The 26,543-nt window shown below is 34.5% G+C and overlaps 1 protein-coding gene and 1 non-coding gene across 2 annotated transcripts in view; both read left to right on the top strand.

Moving 5' to 3' along the window:
- Positions 1-26,543, top strand: part of LOC111055745 (exportin-4) — a 46,454-nt gene that overhangs the window by 3,724 nt on the left and 16,187 nt on the right. The window contains exons 2-18 of the mRNA XM_039433650.1: positions 143-248; positions 2,327-2,502; positions 3,481-3,588; positions 4,402-4,518; positions 6,003-6,159; positions 7,865-7,983; positions 8,770-8,927; positions 10,446-10,626; positions 10,845-11,024; positions 12,013-12,105; positions 15,934-16,096; positions 17,374-17,542; positions 18,522-18,675; positions 19,772-19,920; positions 24,011-24,215; positions 24,959-25,076; positions 26,049-26,224. Coding sequence (XP_039289584.1) covers positions 143-248; positions 2,327-2,502; positions 3,481-3,588; positions 4,402-4,518; positions 6,003-6,159; positions 7,865-7,983; positions 8,770-8,927; positions 10,446-10,626; positions 10,845-11,024; positions 12,013-12,105; positions 15,934-16,096; positions 17,374-17,542; positions 18,522-18,675; positions 19,772-19,920; positions 24,011-24,215; positions 24,959-25,076; positions 26,049-26,224 — 2,529 coding nt within the window. The remainder of the gene's footprint in view (positions 1-142; positions 249-2,326; positions 2,503-3,480; positions 3,589-4,401; positions 4,519-6,002; positions 6,160-7,864; positions 7,984-8,769; positions 8,928-10,445; positions 10,627-10,844; positions 11,025-12,012; positions 12,106-15,933; positions 16,097-17,373; positions 17,543-18,521; positions 18,676-19,771; positions 19,921-24,010; positions 24,216-24,958; positions 25,077-26,048; positions 26,225-26,543) is intronic.
- On the top strand, positions 13,506-13,649 carry LOC120352577. Its single transcript, XR_005571933.1, has one exon. It is a non-coding gene; the product is annotated as a U11 spliceosomal RNA (small nuclear RNA).

A 26,543-nucleotide genomic window follows, 5' to 3' on the forward strand; every position in this document is an offset into this window, starting at 1 on the left:
TGTTTCATCTAGCCTAAATTTGGAATAGCTCAAGGTTCGTCCTACTTTGCTCCTCCTAAATCCTTATGATCAGAATTATGTCATTGTTTGTACTTCAATGTTCTGTGATATGTTTTTAAAGTTTATGACATTATGATTTTAGGCACCTCCATCAGTTGTCAGTCATGAACAGAGACGGGCAGCAGAGACTGTGCTTCTTGACTTTCAGAAGTCAAAATCTCCATATGCTCTCTGCAAGTACATATTTGGTGAGTAGATTCGTGTGTAAATAGATGCTCAATCAATTGCAATTATTATTCACTCATGAATCATTGGATGGATTGTTATGCCAGTTGTAAAATATGTCATTATTGACTCTTTTTTTAGAAGAATGCACGCTAATGCAAGACGATTTTGAGCAATCTTTGAATTGAGCATTTATTCAGTCTAGGGGTGATTGTATGTATTTATTGGTGAGATAGGCCTACACTGGATTCATTCTTATAGTGTTTTTATCGAGTAGTAGAATCTGGAGTTTTGTTTGTTATTGGTATCAATTGAAAGCAGAGCCAACAAGTTTGTTTATAAAAGTGATGACTAAAGGTGCGTACAGATATACGCGCCGTGAACAATTCACTTTAAATCAGCTGATGCCGAGCTTTTTATATCTGTATCTTACCGTTTCTGTAAAAATACAGATATAGTCAGCTGATTAGAAGTGAATTGTTGATGTTCGCGGCACGTATATCTATACGCACCTTCATATCCACTGGACTCCAGTTATGAAATACCAGTTCACAATGCTATCATTTACACTGAATTAAGTACTGCTATTATTTAGTTCACTCTATTATAAAGATGCTAGTTTGCTATTGTGAATCGGTCTTGCTGCTCCAAGAAACACTCTTGCACGCATGTTTGTTTAAATCGTCTCTCGGCTTCCTGAACCGATTAATAGGTATATGGTACTGCAGATTATTCAAGAATATATTCTCTTTCATCGATGCAGCTTTGATTATCCTGATTTTCAAAGTTCTCGGTGTGTTGTATCAACTGCCTTAACATATTGTTATTGAATTGAGAATAATTTATTACATTTTTCCTTCAACTTTACACTTCAATAGCTACGGTACTATTCTCTTTCAACTATTGTTGAATATATCTGCAGCTATTCAAATCGAATCACCAATTGCAAATAAACCCAAATTGATATTTAACATCAATGTCTTCACATTAACTACTATACTGCTTCAAGACATCTGTTCAAAACTTCATTTCATTCAATAGAGCATTCTTTGAATTCATTTCAAAGTAATTTGAACAGTCTCGAAAGTAACTGAAATTGATTCTTGTTTTTGATTCATTGGGCTTTAAATTGAATATCATTCAAGCTGTTGCAGTGTGATTGAAAATTCAATTCAAGTGAATATTCAGTATCTGCTTTTTGTTATATCCATCATTCAAACTAGTACTTATATTCGTATTCATAACAAGTGATAAACTAATTTCTTACGTAAAAATAAACTTTGATAAAAGTTTCACATTTTTTAAGCTATCTGTCCAACAAGTGCTGGTCATTGATGGAGACTACTGAATAACTGAATTGCTGAATAATTTTGATTTTCATTTCCCTATTTTACATAATTTTTCAGTAGTCCATGCGTCTATGCTATACTTGTCTATGTTATCACTCAGTGAGAATCCACCTACCGCTTTCTTAGGATAACTATAATTATTTTTCATTATAATTCTTATTTATAACAGGATCCTTTTACAGAGGCAAGCACATACTAAGTTGTCTATTATAAACGTTGTTATCTCTTGAATGTCAACTAATAAACTAGTTTCTCAACATATTCATCTTTCTCGATAGTTTTTCAGTCAAAGGGAGATCATCAATTCTAATTCAAATAATGATCATTTCTCCCATATTTTGCAGAGACAAGCATAGTGTACTATGTTATATTCCTCTTTTTTTATCAATTTACTGCACTCTCGATTGTCAAAGGAAGATCATTATTTTTTATTGTAATGATGATTTTCTTGCTATTTAGCAGAAACAAGGACAGTGGATTATGTCATATAATTCCTCTTTTAACTTCCAACTTTCTCAAGATGTATCTTCTTCGATAGCGTTTCAATCAAAGGGAGGCCATTAATTCTAATAATTCAGATCTTGCAAGATTGTGATTTTCTTCAGATAAGCACAGTGGATCATGTAATATAATTCTTTCCCTTATCAACTTACTACTTTCTCAAGTTATATTTTCTTGATAGTTTTTCAATCAAAGGGATTGAAATTAACTCCAGTTGAGATGTTGATGATGATTTTGTTTGTGTTTTGCAGAGACAAGCTCAGTGGACTATGTTATATTTGAAACAGCCAGCACACTGAAAGAGGCGCTGATCAGAGAATGGTATTCACTGGAGGAGAGCGACATAGTGTCACTCAGACAATATCTGCTCAACTATCTCCTCAATCGGCGGAACCTTCCAGCTTATGTCAGGGAACGCATCCTCCAGGTATTTCAAATGATAATGATTAAACATACCAGTTATTGTGAGTCTTATTGAGTGAATTAACAGCATTATTATATCATAGGTTTCCATGGAGTAATCCGTGGTCTTGCGGATATAGAGCCAGCGTAGCAGTCTAGATGTCCCGGGTTCAAACCCGAACAATTTCTGCCAAATCACTCCTGTTTTATCGGATGGGCACATTCAACTGTCGGTCGCGGATTATATATTATAACAGTTTTGAGGCCCATTGACGGCTTTCAGACTAGGTGGGACCTTCCCGTAAGAGACTTCCCAACAAAAAAAACCAAACGAATTTACTCTTTCCAAGTCTAATCTAAACTCTGTAGAACTAACAAGGGAGATCGTCAGGCTATTGTAAGCCATTTTGATTGATTTAACAGCACCATTTAGGTTGCTGTACTTCTAAACTTTGAATAGTATAATATCGATTTTGTCAGGTTATTGTAAACCTTATTGAGTGAATTAGCAGCATTATTTAGTTCTATGTACATCTCAATTTGAGTAGAATAGCACTAGAGAGCGTCAGGTTAGGGTCAGAACATAGTAGAGCGACAAAGGTAGAGGTCAGCCCAGAAAGTAGCTGAGAGATTAGAAAATTAATGCATCTATTCAAAACATAGAGCTGCAAAGTGATCGCAGAAGCGAAGATCTGCACTACTTTTCAAATGGAAAGCTAGGTTTTCAATTGTATTACGCAGTTTTTAAGTTACATGAGGGTTATTTGTCAATTTGTTATATTCTCAGTAAATTATAACTCTCCACCCTGTATTCATGCAGCCTAATTATCGTTCTAGCTATTGAGCTGCATTTTCTAATTATTGAGCAAATGCAATTTCTAATTTATTTCCATCTGTATCGTTCCAGTTTTTTAAATTTATAAAATGTTTCTTGTTTAGGTTTTTAAATTTATAAAATGTTTCTTGTTTAGGTTTTTAAATTTATAAAATGTTTCTTGTTTAGGTAATCGCCATCATAATCAAGCGAGGCAGTGTTACGGACTTTGGTGTAGAAAGAAGAAAGCTACTTTGTGACGTGGAACAGCTCATTTTTAATGGAGATTTGCAACAGGTAATCTTTCAAAATTCAGTTTTTTATTGTTGAAAAACAATTGGTATTCATAAACAAGAAACTACTTTTTTATTAACAATTCACTAAAAATGATGTATATATTGTTTCTAAATATACCAACTCAAATTCAGTTTCCAATGTTATTGAATTACATTTAATACTTTTACACTACAGTGAGGTCCACGTTATAATGGCAGTGTTTGATTAGAAATGGTATTGCTATCTTTGTCTATCATTCAACAAAACGGATAGCGCTATCTCTTTCTCGCTTTCCTCTGTTGCCAGATCGTCTTTTAACAATGTAGAATTCATAATTAACAAAATATTTAATCGTAATTATGAAATTAAGTTCATTATGAAATTATTGACAAATATATTTCTTGCTTAATAAAATATAATTTTTCATTTTAAACGAGAATGAACAGTTAATATCACATCAATAAACCTGTATCAGCTACCATCTATAGAAGGCATTAACAAGACAGGATCAGCAACGCTTTTCTCCTATTTTTCTCCACTGCCATTATAACGTGGACCTCACTATAGACACAAAAATGTTGTGGAGGTTATGCGTATGGAGGGGAAGATAAAACAAGAACAATAAATATTGGAACTGACAGCGTATTGTTCTTTCATCACTTTAATACTTTTTACAATCAGGAATTTGAACTTCATTATATAAAATACCAAGAAATCTGTAGTAGGTAGCCTATACAAGTAGAGACTTCACTATCAAGCTACAAAATATAATAAATAATTTGAATATTTTTATTCTCGAAACTATATTTGATTAAAGTCTTTCTCCTGTTGCAGAAAATTCTCGGATGCAGTATAATATCAGCCCTTCTACAAGAATATGCGACAACCGTCAAATCATCTGATGTCGGCCTAACGTGGGAAACACATTTCAAAGCAAAAAAGCAATTCGAGGTTAGTGTATTTAAAACAATTATGAATTATTGATGCTTACTTAAAACCAAATTGTTTCCCGCATCTTTGTTTCTTTATTATTCTATAGTCAGATTTTATTGAATTGTATACTTATCAGTACAATATTATTTAATACTCTTTCTCATTACATTCAAATCATGAACTATAAGTTGCTAGTTCTAGTTTTTGTTTTGTCTATGTGCTCGGGTAATTGAACTCATTAAAACTGTTTGCCGTCCTAAACATATCAGACGTGTGATCATAATCAAACTATTTCTCATTAATAATTCATTCACTCGAAGATGCTCTTTGAATATTTCAAGGCCTTCAAGTTCAATTTTCATAAGCGTTCTCTTTTGAATGTATTCAAAGGTTGGATGCCTATTTGAAAATTGTGTTTAACACTTTTCTTACCATAGTGATTAGGTCCACGTTATAATGGCAGTATTTGATTAAAATTGTTGTTGCTATCCTTGTCTATCATCTTTGTATCATCTTCCTATAGTGAGGTCCACGTTATAATGGCAGTATCTGTTTAACATTGTTGTAGCTATCCTTTTCTATCATTCGACAAAACAGATAGCGCTATCCTTTTCAGCTCCGCAGCGTTGCCAGTTCTTAATTCAACAATTTACAAATACAATAAATTAATCATAAATGTTGAATCTCAATCATGAAAATGTATTATTTAATCATTGAAAATACACTTTTTGACTAATTAAATACATTTTAACCCTTACACTACCAAATAGGGTCTATGATGCTTGTCCCGTCAAATACCAAATAATCAATTTTACCATTGGGATAATTACTATTGGAATAATGTGTCCCAATACAAAAAGAACATGATAAAATAAATAAAATTTAGTAAATAGCTTTGCAATTTTAATTTCACATGTTATTATTGACATTATATGAAGTTATTTACTTACTTTTAACTCAAAATGACACTGAAAATCACATTAGAATAGCTTCATTCACGCACAAAACTAGCATTTGACACATGCATGAGAGCATAAAATATTAAAATATAACCTCAATTCACTATAATATAGCGATCAGATGGTTCTAAACAGCATGTATTTCACAGAATAGACCCTAGACTACCGCTGGGATTCATTGCTTAGATGATCTATCCATTGCATTAGATGATCTGGTGTAGTTTAGATGATCTCTTCATCCACTGGGATTCGATGAACTTCTTTTGGGACATATTGTCCCAGTTGTAGTCTAAGGTTGGTCATTTCTGCTGGGGCATATTGTCCCCGTTGGTAGTCTGAGGGAATGAACAGTTAATTACATCAGATATACTGGTATCAGCTATCCTCTATAGTAGGCTGTGACAAGGCAGAGAATTGGCAACGCTGTTTCTTATCCTTCTCTACTGCCATTATAACTTGCTATAGTGTGTGTTTGATAATTATTTTAGTTGCTGCTAACTCAATCTTTTCTGTATTTTCATTGAAGAAATGGTTCTTTTCCAGGCTGGAGATCTGAAGAAAATCTTTCAGTTCTGTAGGCAATCGCTCACACGACTCAACAGTCTTCCAACGCCGTTTGATGATCAGACGCTTACACTGCTCAAACATCTACTGACCATATCAGAAACCATATTCACGTGGGGATTCATCGTATCGCATTATATCCTTTCACATACTATTAATGTAGCCTATTATAATAAGCAATAATGTAGCTATAATGTAAGCTATAATAATGCAGCCTATTATTATACTATAATGTAGCCACTACTATTAATAAGCCTATTTCATTCATTTTCATATTACAGCTTGTGAATTTTTATACCTTTTATAATACTTTTTCTAGGGCTACTGAAATGATTGAATTACAATAGAAGTTATCAAGCAAGTACCCTTTTATTTTATCACAACACAACTAGTTTCAACTCTTCAAGAGCCAATTTCAAGTGTAAAAACATTTTTGAATTCAATTTTTTCAAGTAAGTGTAATATTTTCTAAAGGTTTTCATTCACTGTGATACATTCAGTGATTCATTTGAAGTATTATGTCAACCTTCCAAATTCAGAATCTTTAAATATTATTCCTGGATCAAAAATCAAGTGAAGAAGCAGTGTGTGATATCATAACCTCAAACTTTGGACAACATTAACTTTTATCAAAATTTTTGGAGAGAAATAGTACAGGCTCAGCCTATTTTTTCCTCCAATGTCATAATTATGATTGTAGTATTTTGCACAATAAAAAAAATCTTCCATGTACAATCTTCCTCAAATGCAATCTTCCATTGACACTTGAAAATGGCTCTTGAAGAGTTGAAACTAGTTGTGTCGTGATGAAATAAAAGGGTGCTTTCATTTTGCTTCCACAGTATGTGAAATTTATAGATCAGTTTTAATATTCAAATGAAACTATTCATTCGCAAGTACATTGTTATTATGGACAAACGCATATATGCAAATATCATATAGTACAAGTTTGAATGTATTTTACAATATAACCATTAAGGGCCGATTTCCGAGCTCGGGATTTATCTAGACTTTAAACAGCTGGAGTCAGAAAATTGTCTTTTCAAAACGGAGCGTAGTCGCAGTAAATTGTCGCAGCAAAATAAATCTTTATCTTCTCATTTCTATAATTGGAAACGTTTTTCCTTGACGAAATTAAACATTCCTAAATAATTCAAAATAGCTGAAACTTTATACTATTTTCTATTTATTTTATTTTGTGTTCAATTTGGACGTCGCAGTCCACGTTTCGAACCACTAGAAAATTGAACACAAAATAAAATAAAGAGAAAATAGTATAAAGTTTCAGCTATTTTGAATTATTTAGGAATGTTTCATTTCGTCAAGGAAAAACGTTTCCAATTATAGAAATGAGAAAATAAAGATTTATTTTGCTGCGACTATTTACTGCGACTACGCCCCGTTTTGGAAAGACAATTTTCTGACTCCAGCTGTTTAAAGTCTAGAACTTATCTAAATCCGGAGCTCGGAAACCGGCCCTAAGTATGGTTGACAATGATTTGCCATCAATACATCAAAGACAAAACAAAATTAGGCACGTTTGCACAAAAGACTGTTAAATTTTAATCATGATCAATTTCCCCGAGAACCAATCAGTGAAGATGGCTTCTCTGATTGGTTCTCATAGCATTTAATCGGGATGAGAAGTTAACAGACTTTTGGGTTGATGCTGTATTGTATGTAAACCCTGTTCATAAAATGGTTATGAATATAATTTCAATTCGTAAACAATTTTAGATATTGTTGGTGTTCATCCTTGTTCCATGGTTATTCGTCAAATGCTGACTTTCCTATTCAATTATTTTAAACATTACGAATTTTATTTCCTTAATGAAATATACGGCAGAGAGTGATTGGAGTGTTTGAGAAGTTCAACGCCGACCGTAATCCGTACCTGAAACTGACTTCTGGATGGGAAGCTTGTATATTCGAAACAAACGTTATCGAACTGTATTTTGATGTAAGTATATGAAGACTAATGATTTTTAGAAGAATTTTTCTAGTGTTTCGAAAACATATTATATTATATTTTTATAAAATATATTCTCAATTATATTCTCCATATCAACTGCAGCTTCTCTTTACAAAACGTTTGACTTCTGCTGATTTTACTCCTCTTTTACAAAACTTATTTTTCTTTTCTGTAAATAGTCTTCATTAGTCAATATTCATGGTAAAGTCCAGCTGCTAGATTTGGATGCTCAAAAGGGGGAAACCATTTGAATTAATGTAGTGCTTGTTCAAGTAGTGTCCAGTGAAAGAGCAGAGCAGTGATTTAGTTAATCTAGCTTCTATAGTGCAGTCAATAAGTGTACATAATAATTAAACAATAGCATTATGAGTTACTAATGAGAAACTCGCTGTTTCATTTTTCAAGTAGTATGTTAGGATAGAAAAAATTAGCTCATTAGTCCAGTATTACAGATAGCTGTAGTATTGGAAAGAAAATATTAGTCAATAAGAAAATATTAGTCAATATCCTGCCAACATACTGTGAAGACTTAAATTATATTGATGGCTTAAATTATATATTCAGGCGGTGGGACCTTCCCGCAAGGGACTCCCCATCAACAAAAACCATACGAATTTACTTTTTACTTACTGTGAAGACGTTCCGAAACTTTAAATTTCTTCTTAATCATCAACTTTTAATGTACTCAACTATTAACAGCCAATTATGTTGTATTTGTTTTGATGCAAAATAAAAATTATTTGATTTGATTTGAAATTATGATATTTGTTGCAGATTCATTTGAAAATCCGTGATAATCCTCCGCTAGCGCATCACTCTCTCACTTGCCTTGTTCAGTTGGCATCACTGAATGGACCTATTTTATCGGCGAAAGAAACGAAACTGCAATATGTCACTGCCTACCTCCAATCTTTCACCAAATTCATCATGATGTGAGTAGTTTTGCAATGATAACAATAATTTATTTTTAGTGTACGTTTCATTAGGCTAAAACTTTAATGTTTTTGAATACTTTTCTTAAAATAGTATCTCTCATAATATTAATCATTCAATATAATGATTCATAATCAACATATGAAAATAGTATCTCAATAATGGAAAAAGCTATTTTTAAATTGTAAGGCTAGGCGCATACCAGTTAGTCAACACAAGACAAGACATGATCAGACACGTTTAGTCACAATACTTCACAGTGTTGCTTATGACGCAACTCACACTGATTAGTCATTGCAATTAGACATGTCTTCATAAGCAACTATGTGAAGTATTGTGACTAAACGTGACTAGTCTTGTCTTGACTAACCGGTGTACGCCCAGCCTAAATATTGATGTATATTTAAAATGTAGAGAGATGCTAAGCATTTTATTTTACTTGGAAAATTGGATGTGATATGGTAAAGTTTGTAGAATTCCATATCTAATCTTCAACCAAATTGAACTTTAGAATATTATGAGCTTCGTTGGAGTATATATATATATATGCATTCATAGGCCAAAATTAGGAAAAAAAAAACATAATTTTACACTTAATATTTAAATACTAATAGAATTTAGAAAGTTCTGGAGCCACTGACATGCATCTTCTCCAGCATCATGGAGGGTTGTCAGCCCTCCATGATAGGAGTGTTGTGGACACTCAGATATCAGGTGATTCATTGATTGGATTTGTCCACATTGGCACAGAGGATCAGATGTGTGTCCCCATGCTGTCATCAGCTCAGCACACCTTCCCCTTCCCACCTGCGTCCTGAACCGGTTAAGGCCACACCACTCTCTACGTCTCAGCTGGGTGCCAGGAACAATGTCATTAGGATCATCCACAAGGCCTTTGTTCCTGACCTCTCCCTGCAACCATCTCAGTCTCCATAACTCCCTTGCACTTCTAATTTCCTCCTGCTCGTCAAGTCTCAAGTATCTTCTTGACTTGAGGCGCCTTGGTGGATGGTTAGCCAAATCTCTAGAGACTGGGAGATCCTCATGAATGTGTTGCAACTGGGAAATGAACTTGTTCTTCTTCTCCAACCTTCTGAGATCTGGAGGCATGATGTTACTAAGCACAGGCAAACACTCAGTCTCTGTTGGTCTCAATGTCCCACTAATCTTCCTCATAGTTTCATTGAAAACTGTATCAATTTTCTCAACATGTCTGCTGCGAAAATGCAATATTATACATTCGTTGGAGTAGTTTAATTTTTTCATGAATGGAATATTATCATAATATCGTTCAATCAAAATCACCTAAATCCTACTAAGAAAGTGGAATGTCTACATTTTGCAAACTTGACGATCAAACACCATTTAATGCGAAGATTAAATGTTTTTTTTTTATTTTATATTTCTTTGTAATGCGAAGATTAAAATAAATCGCTGTATTTTCTGTTTCTCAAATTCAGAATATATATAAATACGATATTAATAATAATACCATGTTAAATGATTTTGTTTTTCAGAATCAACGCTGATGTGCTCGATCGTGAAGCCCTCGGTGTGTCACATATCATTAGGAACATAATAATGTTCCATGCGTTTGCCACACTCAGCGTTCTGCCTAAAGATTTGTTGAAGAAATTTCTCGAAATATACGTCCAACTCACATGCTACTTCTGCCAAGGAGCAGCTCAAGAGGAAATGGTAAATTTATCAAATTGATTTTTTTCTAGATTAATTTATTCTATCAATTGCTATTCCAGCTTTCATAAGAGACACTATCAAATTCGTTTTTTTTTTATTTTTTCGTATTCATATTTTCAGTTTATGGTTGATAGCAATGTACCTAGAATACAATACCTAGAATCTATTCTAGGTACCTTGGGTTGATACTATGATAATTTCACTCTACCCTTTTCTAGACGTATGCTGAAGATTGTATGTACATGGAAGCATTCAACTGTCTCCTGAGGTCATGGATTACAGTGATTGTTCAAGAAACAAATCTGTTTCCAAAGGAATATCTAGAGCAAACCTGTGCGCAGATTTTCAACACTTACTTGAAGTGCCATCTTTCGCCACCAGATGGAACTAAAGTCCTTGTGAGTATTATAAAAAATTTCAAATCTCTTTCTGACTATAGATAAGTTTTATTGAATTTCAACTTGATTTCCGTTGTTGAACTTGAGTCATTGTGAATATTATCAAAAAATTCAATTCTATTCCTGACTTGATAGATCATTTTTATTAAAGTTCAACTTTTATTTCCATTGTTTAATTCAAAAATTTCAATGAATTATTCAGAAATATGTTTGAAAATATGATTGTCCTATATTATTTGAACGTCTAAATCTAAGGCTAGGCACACACCAAATAGTGAAGACAAGACAAGACACGTTTAGTCACAATACTTCACATAGTTGCTTATGAAGCAACACACACCGATTGGTCATTGCAATTAGAAATGTCTTCATAAGCAACTAAGTGAAGTATTGTGACTAAACGTGTCTTGTCTTGTCTTGACTATTTGGTGTGTGCCTAGCCTTAGATTCAGACGTTCAAATAATATAGGACAATCATATTTTCAAAAATATTTTTGAATAATTCATTGAAAATTTTGCTTATGAAGACATTTCTAATTGCAAATAAAGATACTTTTAGTATTATTGACACAAATCCTTCAAGACAAAAATCTAAATTGAGTTGAGTGATTTTTGAATAAATCTGGATTGACAGTTTTATCAACTTTCATAATATTTGAAGCGTTAGGCTAGGCACACACCAGTTAGTCAAGATAAGACAAGACACGTTTCGTCACAATACTTCACATAGTTGCTTGTGAAGACATGTCTAATTGCAATGACTAATCGGTGTGTGTTGCTTCATAAGCAACTATGCGAAGTATTGTGACTAATCGTGACTAGTCTTGTCTTGACCAACTGGTGTGTGCCCACCCTTAGTTAGTGTCAAATGTAAAATAATATTTTCAAACAAAATTAACTTAACAAGCCACATTTTCACATTTGTGTCATTTTTTATGCATTCAGTATGGTCCTGTTTTATATATTTTATTCTATAATTTATTTTCAGACAGCCGACTCGTCGGATATTGAAGACATAGAGGAGTCAGATAGAGTGAAATTTCAAGATCAACTGCAAGTTATTGGACTGATAGGAAGACAGGTAGGCCTATAGCCATTTTTTTCATATTAAAAAACTAGCTTGCAGATTAAAAAAAAACATTATTTGCTTTTGACTGTGCAGGAATCAATAATTGCATAATTGGTTTATAGTATCTCTACTTATACTTATTTATAGATATTAAGAAATTTATACATGCATATAAATATGAGTTATGGCAAAGAAAGAATTCTCGTACAAAATCTGTTATAAATTACACTTTGTGTGAATAATAAGTCTACATGTTGTAAATAAACAATTATCCAAGTGGGGACTCGTGCGTCTGTGTACACGATATCTCATCTCCCAATTAACGGAATGACTTGAAATTTGGAACTTAAGGTCCTTCCCCTATAAGGATCCGATACGAACAATTTCGAACAAATCCAATTTAAGATAGCGGCTAAAATGGCGAAAATGTTGTCAAAAACAGGGTTTTTCGCGATTTTCTCGAAAACTGCTCCAACGATTTTGTTCGAATTCATACCTAAAATAGTCATTGATAAGTTCTATCAACTGCCACAAGTCCCATATCTGTAAAAATTTCAGGAGCTCCGCCCTATCAATGCAAAGTGTGATTTTAGATTCTCAATTATCAGGCTTCAGATACAATTTAAACAGAAAAATTAAAGTGGAAAAGATTGAGCATGAAAATCTCTACAATTAATGTTCAGTGACATTTTCACCTAAAATTGGAAATAAGCTCGAAATTCGAGAAAATGTGTTTATTCAATAATGCAAACTGTTGGCAACTGTTGATTCTATTAAATCATTCACTATGAAGAGATAGCAGACTTCGTGTGTCTCCAGCGTTATTGTCCTGTCACCAGCTGGCAGATCAATTTTCATAACGGCAAGGAAAGTTGTGTGAGTGCGCCACACCAGATTTTTTCCTCATTAGGTCTTTATAAATTTCTCGTCAGTTCATTATTTTCTTATAAGTATAAATATTAAATTAGTTTTTACGAGTAATGCAGTATTGATTAGAAATATTGTTAGTTGTTTGTTCAGTCAAAAGCTCTAAAAGAGCCAGAATATTTATATTTTTGTGCGTTTTAAATTTCGCGGCACATATAGCGCGCTTGTGCTGCTAATTCCTTTAGCGGAAGATGAAGGAACTATCTGCAAAGCTTTGCGGCTAGTTCCTTCGTCTCCCGCAAGAGTTCATGACGTGTCCTATTTTTCCCCAAAAACCATGAAATAAGCGATTTCAAGCAAACTGTTGAAAGTTTTGAGTATCTGTGGAAAGATAATGAAATTCAAATGGGTTATGAATGTGTTACAATGGTTATTTCAACTTAATTCTGTTGAAATATTTCAGGAATTTGTATCGAATTCAAAGTTCTCGCCAACTAGAGTTGATGAACAGTTGATAGGGTCTCCCGGTGCGGTGCTCACGTTATTAAAAGGGCGTTTGTCACTTACATGACATGCAATCTTCTGGGTCTTCGGGCCCAGAGTTTGTAGGGTATGGCCATCAAGACATACTCAACGCATAATATTTGGAAACGTGGGGCAGTTGGCTGCCAATATGCACCGACGCCCCCACAATCATCTAACTTAGTTCTTCATTCTCCTGCTCTGTGCTTGAAGCTGGGTTTTCGATTGTGCGTAAATGCCGTCGTCGACCACTCCAGGGTGAGGATCTCAGATTGGGTAGATTTCAATTTGTCTTAATAATTTAAAAGATAATTTTCAATTTTGTTTTAATGGGGGAGGTTGAGTTTATACTTTTAAATGGCAATATGTTGATATTATTAGGAATGTTTGATTCTTGAATAATAAATACAAATAATGAAAAGTTATTTGATCAGCTGTTTGTTTTAGCACACTTTGAATTTGGTCGATATGAATGTCAACAATGCTTGTCGTCGTCGACTGGGGAAATTTACGCACAAACGAAAATGCACCTTAAAGGTAGGCGCACACCTACCTTTCAGACCGCTCAGATCGTCATCGGACGGACGGCACGCATCGGACGATTAGATTAAATTTTGATGCAGTGTTTTCAATTGGAGTGCGCATACCTATCCGCATCGTACGCATTGTAGATCGGTATTGCCGTCAGGAATCCTGAGAGGAGCATTGAAGCCGACGGCTCTGTTCGGATTTAATGGCTCAATCGCAGGGCGATAAGTGGTGTTGTACAGTATTATATATGTTGTGGTATGTTGTATGAGGACATTCAAAAGCTCAAAAAACATTACTTGCGACATGCGGAAGTAGCTAAAAAAATTTTACTTCGTCTTCAATTTAATCAGGAAAAGATGATTAAATTCTCCGTATTCTATCCTTTTCTGATTAATTCTATGGATCCACATTTTTCGTTTTCCTACGTCACTGTACCTCTTCTTCATCTTCGGCTAACTTACAAGTAGCAATTATGTCTTCTTCTTCGCTACTGCTATCCATCACTTATATACTGAAATATTTGTCTATTAAATTCCTAATTCGCACACGACTCGACATACGTCGCAAAATGAACTAAAATGCCATTGCTCCTGACGACTAGTGTGCGCAGTACCTAAAAAAGTACGATCCGTCCGATACGTGCCGTCCGTCCGATGACGATCTGTGTGCGCCTACCTTTAGGGAACATTGGATGCACGCTTGCGCAAGTAATTGGTTGGCGTATGAGTGCCCCACAGAGCTTCATATTGGGTATATATTACCATAGCATAGAGTTAAGATACAGTTAATAATTATATTTTATACAGTTGTCACAGAATACATACAGAATGGAAACTCGGCTAGTACCCTGTCACAAAAATCCTACATTCAAATTCAAATTTCAAATTTATTGATTCTGAAAAAAAATATACAACACTTTCAAAACAAAAAAAAATATATATATAAGAATCTACACCTGCAAAGAAACCCTGTGCGCAGGTGTGAGTTGCAATATAAATGTTTTTCAAAAATATTTAACAAAAATGATCCAAAACAAATTTCTTGAAAAAAATACAGAATAAAAACTAGTACTTAATAATAAAGAGGATACTAAAAATAAAGGAACGTAAGGAGAAAAGACGGAAAAGGCCAAGAAGAAAAGAGAAGACGAAGAAGAAGGAGAATGAAGAAGAAGAGAAAGGTAAGAGGTAGGTAAGTCAACTGCAACCATGGAGTAGACGAAAATTAATTTATTTAAAACAATTTTTCCTCGATTTTATTTGCTATTATCCATTTATCTATGTCTGATCTAAGCCTTTGGTTTATGTTTGTTTTTTTTCAAGAATATTTAAGGGAATGTGGTTTATTAATTTATTGGAAATATAAGAAAACTGTCTCCTACACACATTCAAGTCCATTCTGACAAATTGGAAAATGTCTCGCGCGGGGCGCGAGAAATCTTGGAAGAAAGTTAAGCATTGTAATAGTATAGATGGTAGGTTCGGATCACTTTACTGATCCGGATCAATCTGTCTTGTTCACTGCTGCGAGCCAATCAAAAGACCGGGATTTTAATTTCTAACAAGATGGCGCTGTCACTTGACGTGTCTTGGTGCACTCAAGTATTTGTGACTTGTAAAAAGCATTGGTTGGATAGGCGTTTGATTGATAGTTTCCATTCTGTATGTATTCTGTGCCGTTGTTTCTGATAATCTTAGGTTATTATTGTCATACAGTCTGTGGTAATTCTTAACTGATACGATTAAATATTCGAATAATATGTTCATATGCATTAACGAGGATGCAGAAAAATCAATAAATATTAATGATAAATAATGAATGGTTGAAGTTCGATAAAGTTTATGAAAATTATTCTTTAAAATTGTTGAACAACACATATGAAAGATGCAATTGACGAATGGTGTTTGTGTTGGCTGACAGGTGCCAGGCCACTCCATTCCACTGCTGTGTAAACTGCTGGAGGAGCGCACCGTGCAGCTGAGACATCACCTGCAACAGATGCACGCCTTGGGCGCAGAGATCGCCACCACCAACGCCGCCTACCACCTCTTCGAGGACATTCACTGGCTCATTCTCATATCAGGTAGGAGATTCAAATTCTTAGCCACCTCAAGTTGGGCCCTCAGCTGAAGTAACATACTGGAGATACTACTGATTGTAGCAGCAGTGTTTCGTATTGATTAATATTTAATTATTATAAACGTTTTGTGCAACGTCTGTGGTACTTTTCTGTAAGTTGTGTAATTCTGAATGATTGAATAAATAAATTATTAAGTAGAAGAAGAGGGCTGAGCAGCAATTATCAAATTAGAAAAATGGCTAAGATGTTAATTTTGAATAAGGATGAAACAAAAGAAATACCTTTCCGGACAACACAAGCAGGTAGCTTGAAAGTCAATGACCAAAATGTAGGATCAGTGAATGAGATAAGAGTGCTAGGAGTATTTCATGAAAAATTCTCAGTGATGAAACTTCATTAAATATATACCTAACCTAAACTTACTTGGATGTATATATGAATTGATATTGAGTAGTATGGATCGGCAGAAGATCTGATGGATCTCTCTGCTAATAAAAGCCATTAGAATAAATAGATAATTCATTATTTGGAATATCCTCCTATGTAGCTGCATTGACCTAGATAGCATCTTCAGGTAGCACTGGGTAGGACTGCTATGTATTTTATATTATGATCTATGTTTGTAGTAACCAGTTCTTTGGCAGCTCTGATCTTTTTCAAGTTCACAATCTAAACATTTATTTCAAAAAAGGTATGCAATGTGTTTCATACTTGCCAGAGTAATTTTGTTTGCATCAATAAAACATTAATTTTCAAAGTGAATCTCATTCCATCTTGCCTCCCAGAAGCTGTTCACATAAATGATTGTACTATTCTGCTTGGAAGATAATTATATTGTAAATAATTTATTCATATGCAAATACAATCCAGGTTAAAACAACAGCCCAAAACTGCTTCAAACCTTAATTTGGAATACACAGTCTTAAGCCACACTGAACAAATGTTCTACAAACATGTTTGTTGAAAAAGTTTGGCCAAATTTTATTTTGTTTCACAAACAATGTTTGCCCGTGGCCAGTGTGGACGCGTCACCAAACAAAATATTTGTAAGTGGGAAGAACAGGTTTCATGTTTTACAGCTGCCAACATTGAAAATGTTTGGAAAAACAGTAATTTTTTGTTTGATAAACAATGATTGTCCAAACTTCTTAAAATGTTTGTCCCTGAGCTCCTCATCTAACATGTTTGCCGAATATGTGTTCAGTGTGGACACGGCTTAGAGGTTATGTTACTTACTTATGGATGCAAGGGTTATTTTATCTATTTATTTCACTTTTCAGGTCATGTGCTAACCGAGAGGCACTCGGGTGTACCGAATGAGGTGGCCAACTACATGAACGACCAGAAGAGTCAGATGGATGTCGAGATAACGAAGAAAGTTTATGCCAACCCTGAACTGTCCATTTCTGACATTCCTGGCGCAGCTGAGAGATGCGATCACGTTGTCAGGTTTGTTGAGCTTTATTTTTCGAATTAAATTACAGATTTTTTCCGTGTTGAATATTGTCAAGAATTTTTCGGTTTTCATATTTTTGTCAATTTTTTATGTACCATCATATAGATTTTTACTCATCTATTCCAAATTGAATACAATCTTTTTGGTTCTGTTGTTGAATTTTCAAGTCTATGTTTGTTTCTCCAGTATTTTAGGTCTATCTCGTTTTATAATTTTCAGTCTGCGACATAGTAGTGGTATAGACCAGTACCTTAAATAATTGACGGCAACGGCAAAGTTATCAAGAGTCATGCTTTGCAACCAATTTGATGAGAATAATTGATTTTATGCTTTTTTGGATGAATTTACTTGGTACAATATTTACTATAGCCTGTTCATCGGATGGAGGACCACAGCATGAAGTTTGCGCTAGTGTAAATTTAACAGTAATGGCTTAATCAAATCAAATTTATCATGAATGAAAAATACTAAGAAATTGTCAAAAACCAAAGACTTATTGATACTTAGAAAGACCGGTTTCGGTTATTACACCATTGTCAATCTCTGATTAACTCAGTTAACTGAGTATCTTTCTAAGTATCAATAAATCTGTGGTTTTTGACAAATCTTAGTCTTTTTCATTCAATATGAATAATTACCACAACATCAACTTCTCAACTAGACAAAAAGCAAATTTATCTCCTCATTCAGCTCATTTTATTATAAGTATAAACGAAATTTCTCAGCTATTTATAGCTGATACGAGTTATTACTTTTATACTTATACAAGCGCAAACTTTATGTTGTTGTCTCTCCTCTCGATGAATCATCAAAATCTCCTATGCTTTGTAATGCATTACATAAACGGTTTTATGTAGAACATCTGGTGATGTCTTATTTTGTTGAGAACATAATGTTTCTGAAAAATAAAAAACAAATAAATGAACCGCTCCTGCTTCAATCAGTGATTTGCAAACATTGTTTATGTTGTAGGTTAGTGACAGCGGTGTACCGGATGAGCGAGGTTGAGAAGAAGGTGGTGGAGGCTCGGTTGGCCAACCTGTTCAGCCCCGAGATCGGCTGCAGCATACTCTGGTTCTCCAAGGCCTGGCTAGAGGCGTCCGGTCGCAGCCTTCTCTATACTGAGGTATGCTAACAATATGCGCCATTTAACATTTATTAATTTTGGATTGAACAATTACTACCTATGATAATAACCTATTGAGGTGCGTACAGACTTGAGGGCCATAAGCACGCGCCTTCCACTTTTTATCAGCTGATGCAACGCTTATTATAACAACTGTACTTTACTGTTTCTGTAAAAATACATATATAATCAGCTGATAAAACGTGGAATGAACACGTGTTTGTGGCGCTCAAGTCTATGCAGCTTTAGAAGTGGCTGTGGTTGAAACCAATATTCATATTATATATATTGTCAACAGAAAGCAATTGTTTAAATTGAAATATTCAACGTTGGTTTATTTTAATTATATTTCATAGATTTTCTTTATCTTCATTTTTTGTTCATCTATTCAATAACGAGAACAATCATTCTTCTATGCTGGCTTAATATAATATAATATGTATGTTATGTTTATTCCGTGAATAAGAAATACATCCATAATGGTAATCGCTTGATTAAACTTCGTTCGTAAAAAATAATCAGTATCATCTTTTGAAGGAAATAATCACGATGCTCATGATACCTTGTGCTTTAAAAATAATGTAAGTCAGATAATAATATAATTTAGATCATAATCATGTAAAAAATTCAGACATACTTTACTTATCAATAATATTGTTCTTGTGCACAATAATTATAATATGTATAAGGTACAGGTATTTTATGTATCAATTTCTTACATATTTATGATCTGACTTACATTTCTCATGTTTAAACAAGATAGATTTGCATCAATAATATTGTTCTTGTGCACAATAAATTATAAAGTGACAACAATGTTCAGAGAAAGCCGAATATGATGTATGATGAAAGTTCATCTTCAAAAACTGAACAATTAACTTGAACAGTTTCATTTTACTGTGTTCTAACAAGAAGTCTAGAATAGATTTAGCGAAAATACTATTATTTACATCTCTAGAAAACAAATAACTACCTGCGTTTCAGTAACTCTGAAAAAAATGCTGTATGCTTATCTGTTGATAATAGAATATATCATTTCTTGACTATTGTTTGTTCATGGCAGAAAACTACATAAGAATATTCTCTTTTATTGCAGGGTGACCAATCAGAATACTGGAGCTTATCTCACACAGTGAACCTGATGTTGAGCAAAATCAAGTTCAACCTGACCTCCTACAACTGGGAACCAGGGATTGTCAACGACACTGTTGAACTGCTCACGTCACTCACAGATCAAAAAGGACAGTAAGTGAAAGCATAAATTATTTCTTGAAAAACTATTGTTTTATTACCATAGAAAGACAGTATATTGACAGTCCGATCAACCCAACTTCACAGCTCTAGATGAGTTTGACGGATCAAAAAAGACAGTGAACGACAGTCAGTGAATTATTTAAAAAAAAACTGTATTCCAATCGCCATAAATATGCATAATTGTACAAATATTCATTTAAACTCTGAAATCCTCAAGATTCATTAGCGAGGAACTCTGATCATCAAGTTCAACTCCTATGGAAAAAGCAGCTCCAATATTCGTGTTGTCAAATAATATTTTAATTGTTTGTGTTAAATAGAAAAATTTAATATCTTTTGATGCCTATAATGAGTGTGGCGTGCGTGGCGAGCATGACAGTGCTCTCCAGTAGCGCTGCCACCACCAGGTTTTTTGGGTCCTGGGCCCTGCTACCTCTATAGGATAATTCAAATAAATACGCCAATCCACCAAAACAATCTCACTCTATTGAAAAAATCTCATAACAAACATCTATACTCTCTCTAAACATAATCACTCTTCAATTACATTACTAAAAAATCTGGTGTGGTACACTCACACAACTTTCCTTGCTCATTGAACTGGGAGCCTCATTCTTAAACGACAATAATTTAGAGAAATAACATAATGACGATTGGCGGCAACATAATTATTTGAAACTACGATCAGACTACTGTATATGTGTGTATATAATTGTTTTCAGAGTACTTTTTCCTTTGTGTAAATTGTGAAATCCGATGATTCTTTAAAAATCGTCAAAACAGCTGTTCTACAGATGAAATATCTCGACTATGTGTTATTTTTATAGACTGCTCTACCTACCTACCTCATGCATGAGGGGATGAGGTTACAAAGTCCATTTCTCAAGGATGGGGTGAATCCCCCATTAGTTTCCCAGAAATAAGACTCATGCCAATTGATGGAGCTGATAAATAACTATACAGAGTTTATTCATGAATTTGAAATAAATCAGTCGAGTAATTTTTGAGAAAATCGTGAAAAACATGGTTTTTCAGTAATTATCCGCCATTTTTCTCGAGAATATTACGCAGCTCCTGCAATTTTCCTAGAGATGATACTCATGTCAGTTGATAGGACTTATAAATAGCTATCCATGGTATAAATTTGAAGAAAATCGTTAGAGCCGTTTTCGAGAAAACCGTGAAAAACATGGTTTTTTAGTAATTATCTGCCATTTTTCTCGAGTATATTATGCAGCTCCTGCAATTTTCCCAGAAATGAGACTCATGTCAGTTGATAGGGCTTATAAATAGCTATCCATGGTATAAATTTAAAGAAAATCGTTAGAGCCGGTTCTGAGAAAATCGTGAAAAACATGGTTTTTTAGTAATTATCCGCCATTTTTCTCGAGAATATTACGCAGCTCCTGCAATTTTCCCAGAAATGAGACTCATGTCAGTTGATAGGGCTTATAAATAGCTATCCATGGTATAAATTTGAAGAAAATCGTTAGAGCCGTTTTTGAGAAAATCGTGAAAAACATGTTTTTTTAGTAATTATCCGCCATTTTTTCCGCCATCTTGAATTGAATTTTATTGAATTTCTTATTGTCGGTCCTCATGGTATAAGGACCTTAAGTTTAAAATTTCAAGTCAATCGGTTAATTAGGAATGGAGTTATCGTGTTCACAGACATACACACATACACACACACACACACACACCACACACACACACACACACACACACCACACACACACACACCACACACACACACACACACACACACCACACACACACACCACACACACACACACACCACACACACACACACACACACACACACACACACACACACACACACAGACCAACACCCAAAAATCAAGTTTTTGGACTCAGGGGACCTTGAAACGTATAGAAAACTTGAAATTAATTTTTTTTGGAAAGCAGTACTTTCCTTACCTATGGTAGTAGGGCAAGGAAAGTAAAACTACATCTCACTATCTCACGCACAACCTTCCTTCAACGCGTCTCGGAACGTTCTCCCTCTAGTTTCATCTCATCTCTTCGCGGTCATCACTCTCTCAACTCACCAGCTCAAAAGTCCAATTTGGTGGCCTGAGTGATGACTCCGCTATTCTAATAATTAATAACCTATGAGAGCGAATTGAATTGTTACATGAGATTCATGTTATAAAGTCAACAACTGATTAACATTTGCTCACTATTCTTGTGTGTCATCCTTCACCAACACCGCACCGTTGCCAGATCGTTAGTACCTACCTAGAAATATAATGCTATGAGCAGCCAGAATATCCAGTCTCAATTATTAAAATGTATTATTAAATCATGATAAGGTGTATTTTCTTCACGAATGTAATATATATTTGAGCAAGATCTATAAAAACCAGGTCAAGACACTCGTGCTCCTTATGGAGCGGCCATTATGTGGGGGTTTTTATGGCGATACATTTTTTGAAATTCCAATCTGCTCATAACAAAATCATGCATTATGATTTTTAAAAACAATATTCTGGTTCAGATAATATGTAGATTAAGGTTTTCGATTTTTTAATAATAAAATTTCAATAATATATGGTTCAATAATTCATTTTTTTATTAAAAATTGTTCTTATTCTTGTAACTTGTCATGGGCATTGAAACAAAACTTTCATAACGCATTGGTACAAAAGGCTAATCTCAAAAACATGGTTTTTTAGTAATTATCCGCCATTTTTCTCGAGAATATTACGCAGCTCCTGCAATTTTCCCAGAAATGAGACTCATGTCAGTTGATAGGGCTTATAAATAGCTATCCATGGTATAAATTTGAAGAAAATCATTAGAGCCGTTTTTGAGAAAATCGTGAAAAACATGGTTTTTTAGTAATTATCCGCCATTTTTTCCGCCATCTTGAATTGAATTTTATTGAATTTCTTATTGTCGGGTCCTCATGGTATAAGGACCTTAAGTTTAAAATTTCAAGTCAATCGGTTAATTAGGAATGGAGTTATCGTGTTCACAGACATACACACATACACACACACACACACACACATACACACACACACACACACACACACACACACACACACACACACACACACACACACGTGTTCCTTTTTAAATTGCGCGTTGACGTATATACAAGGTTTTTGGAAATTTGGCATTTCAAGGATAATATAAAAGGAAAAAGGAGCCTCCTTCATACGCCAATATTAGAGTAAAAATCGGACTATAGAATTATTCATCATAAATCAGCTGTCTAGTGGACTATAATACTACCCGTTCAAAAACATCGAACATCTTGAAAATGTATCTTTCCATAAACGTTAGTAGACAGTTGACTATAATACTACCCGTTCAAAAATATCGAACATCTTGAAAATGTATCTTTCCATCAACGTTGTAGACAGTTGCAGCCAGACCTGATAACAGTGCTCACACTCACATTCCGGGAAGACACGTCACGGTACGATAGGACAGAAAGCTCTATGTTTATTTAGGAGTTTTCCTAGACATTTTAAATTGATAAATTATTCATTAATTTTTGAGAAAACATAACAGGTTAATGTAACTTACTGAGCGCGAGGTCTACTGTTCACAGAACTAGTAGTATTATTCTGTCGGAAGAATTTATTTTACTATTCAAAGCCAAGCAATATCCCTTGAACAATATAACAAAATAACACATCATGCTGTTCAATCTATAATGATAACAGCTTATAAATTTGAGAATTCGTGAACTAGAACCCCACAAAATGGCGATTTTGCAATGCATCACGGGATTGTGTCATGACCTGTATTTATAGACCTTGATTTGAGATCGAATTGCTCATTATTTGCAAGATCTAACCAGAATAACTTGGATCACAGTTATCCACTATAGATGGCGGTGGAAGAAGAAACAACTCCTTCCTATCATTTCCACTGACTTAACAAGAATCTCTGTATAAAAAAGCTGGTATTTTTCCAGGGAGGTCATTGATTTGATTTTCCAAATATGTTTTCTATAAGAAAGAATATAATCTCGCTTTTTTATCGACCAATCATTTTAAATAACTTGATGTGATTGAATCATATTCTCACTGGATGATTGCAGATACAAGCCGATAACTGAGAACAAACAGTTCTGGGAGATTCTGCAATATCAGATGAACAGCCAGCCGGGTGAGATGCCAGTCTCCGCCAAGCAGGGTCTGTACAAGGCGTTTGTCGGCATAGCCATTGGAGTGGTGGAACAACACACGCAAACAGGGCAGCCCTTGAAAGCGGCCGGTCCTTTGCTGCTGCAGCATTGGAATCAGGTACTGAAATGATCAAACCAACCTACTATATAAAGTCGTGTCTACACTGAACACATGTTCGGCAAACATGTTTGTTGAGGAACTCAGGGACAAACATTTTTAAAAGTTTGAACAATCATTGTTTGTCAAACAAAAATTACTGTTTTTCCAAACATTTTCAGTGTTGACAGCTGTAAAACATAAAGCCTGTTCTTCCCATTCATAAATATTTTGTTTAGTGACGCGTCCACACTGGCCACGGGCAAACATTGTTTGTCAAACATAATAAAGTTTGCCCAAACTGTTTCAACAAACATGTTTGTCGAACATTTGTTCAGTATGGACACGGCTTAACCATAGAATAACTAATCTGTGGTATAGTTGTATTTGATAGTCTATAAAATAGACTATAGCATTGGAAGCAGGTACACAAATGCACAAAATTAAAATATCAATCACACTGATTATCGAATGGGCTAAATCTGTTATCAAATTTTAGATAATTTAGTGATCTTCAAAACATTTCACCACAAGTGCGATTCATATAGGCTATTCTGATATATTATGCAAAAGCGAAAACAAAATGCGTGAAATTCTGAGTTTATGGAGGATTGTGAGGGTAGCACATGGAAATCTCCTTTCTCTCATTTCATGAGAACTGCAGTACATTTTACTAGCACACTCCTTTTTCATTGTGTTTTATTGACTGGTCTTGTATGTACTTATGTAGTCGAGGAGTAATGAATCACTCTTATATTTTACAGGTTTTAGGTCATCTGCAACAAAAAATCCAAAATACGGTCTATGCAGACAATTTTCGTCAAAGGTTCCAAGAGGAGAGTGTAAAAGTACTGATCATAGATGTTTACGAGTGTCTTATTGGTGAGTAGAGATCTATGTTACCAAAGCATGATTAATGAGAGTGTTAGTATTAGAAAACAAATAAATGTTTGGAGACGCTTTTTTGATTTGATAAGTCATGATTTTTTATTTCAGTTGAAGTATTAAGTTTATTGAGTGACAGAATTGGTCGATGCATGTTAAGCTGCGTACACATATACGCGCTTCCAACCCGCACCGAGCACGCTCCGCTCTCGTACCGCCCTCGTTCCTCCATCGAACCACAGTCGCTCCGCCCCCGCTCTGCAGTCGCACCCATCATGAACGTTACGGAAGATGTTAGATCTTCTCGCGTTCCCCGGTCGAACCACTCTTGCTCCCCGGTCGATCATCAATCGCTCTGCTGGAGTGACGTTCGGTTGCGGAGTAGAGCGAAAGTCTGTACGCACCTTTAGAAGCTCAATAAAATAAATAACCAAATCCACTTTTTCAAACCCTGAATTCAACTGTTCAAGACTTCAATCATCAAACTCAAATCTATCTCAATATTGTCTTCACTTATTTTGAAGAGATTATCAATATTGTAAAAACATCCAACGTTTATATTCACAATTGCAATTTTAAATGCTAATTTCTCTTTTTTCCAGTTATTCTGCTTTGAGTTGCGATCCAATAATCAAACTGTTTACATACTAACATCCAAGTTGTAGGTGAAACACTGTTTGCTTCATTTTTCATACTACTCATTGAAGAGTGTAAATTTGGTTAAAAACTCAAATTGGATTCAAGCTGTGAAGTTTCAGAAAATAAATAAATAATCCAACATTATATACATTGAAATATAACATCATATAATCAAATAGGATTGCTCACAAAGAGTAGTGGCAGCTCTTACATTTTACTCGAACTTTAGACCAAATTCAACAAACGTTAACTATTTCTAACGACATTTTTCTCACATTATTATTGAAATCGAGCTCATTAGAAATAAATATTTTTTAAACTATTTTATAGGTGCCGTGCAAGGGGCCGCAATATCGACAGCTAACTCGCTGCTGGACTTCCTCGTGCCGTTGATGACTGAGGCCTGGAAGCTGATGGATGTCTACTCCAATTATCAGAATATCATTGAACTGTTCCTGCAATTTTTCTGTCAAATAACACAGAATATGCTCTACTTCCTTAGTATTGTGAGTTGATCCATCATCAGCATTTTATATCATTTTATTCAACCTAACATTCTATTTTTAACATTTTATACATGGACATTCTGTTTTCAAACTAGATTCTCGACCAATTTCTTTCCTCTCCTGGTACCTAACTCTTGTAAAAATTTTCATAAATTCCCAAGCAATTAAATTGAGCATGGGACACAAACATTAGAGGCCGGTTTCCGAGCTCGAAATTTAGCTAAGTTCTGGACTTTAAACAGCTGGAGTCAGAAAATTGGCTTTCCGAATTGGAGCGTAGTCGCAGTTTTTATGATAATCTTTATTTTCTCATTTCTAT

This window comes from Nilaparvata lugens, chromosome 7 (assembly GCF_014356525.2).
Source record: "Nilaparvata lugens isolate BPH chromosome 7, ASM1435652v1, whole genome shotgun sequence".
NCBI lineage: Eukaryota > Metazoa > Arthropoda > Insecta > Hemiptera > Delphacidae > Nilaparvata > Nilaparvata lugens.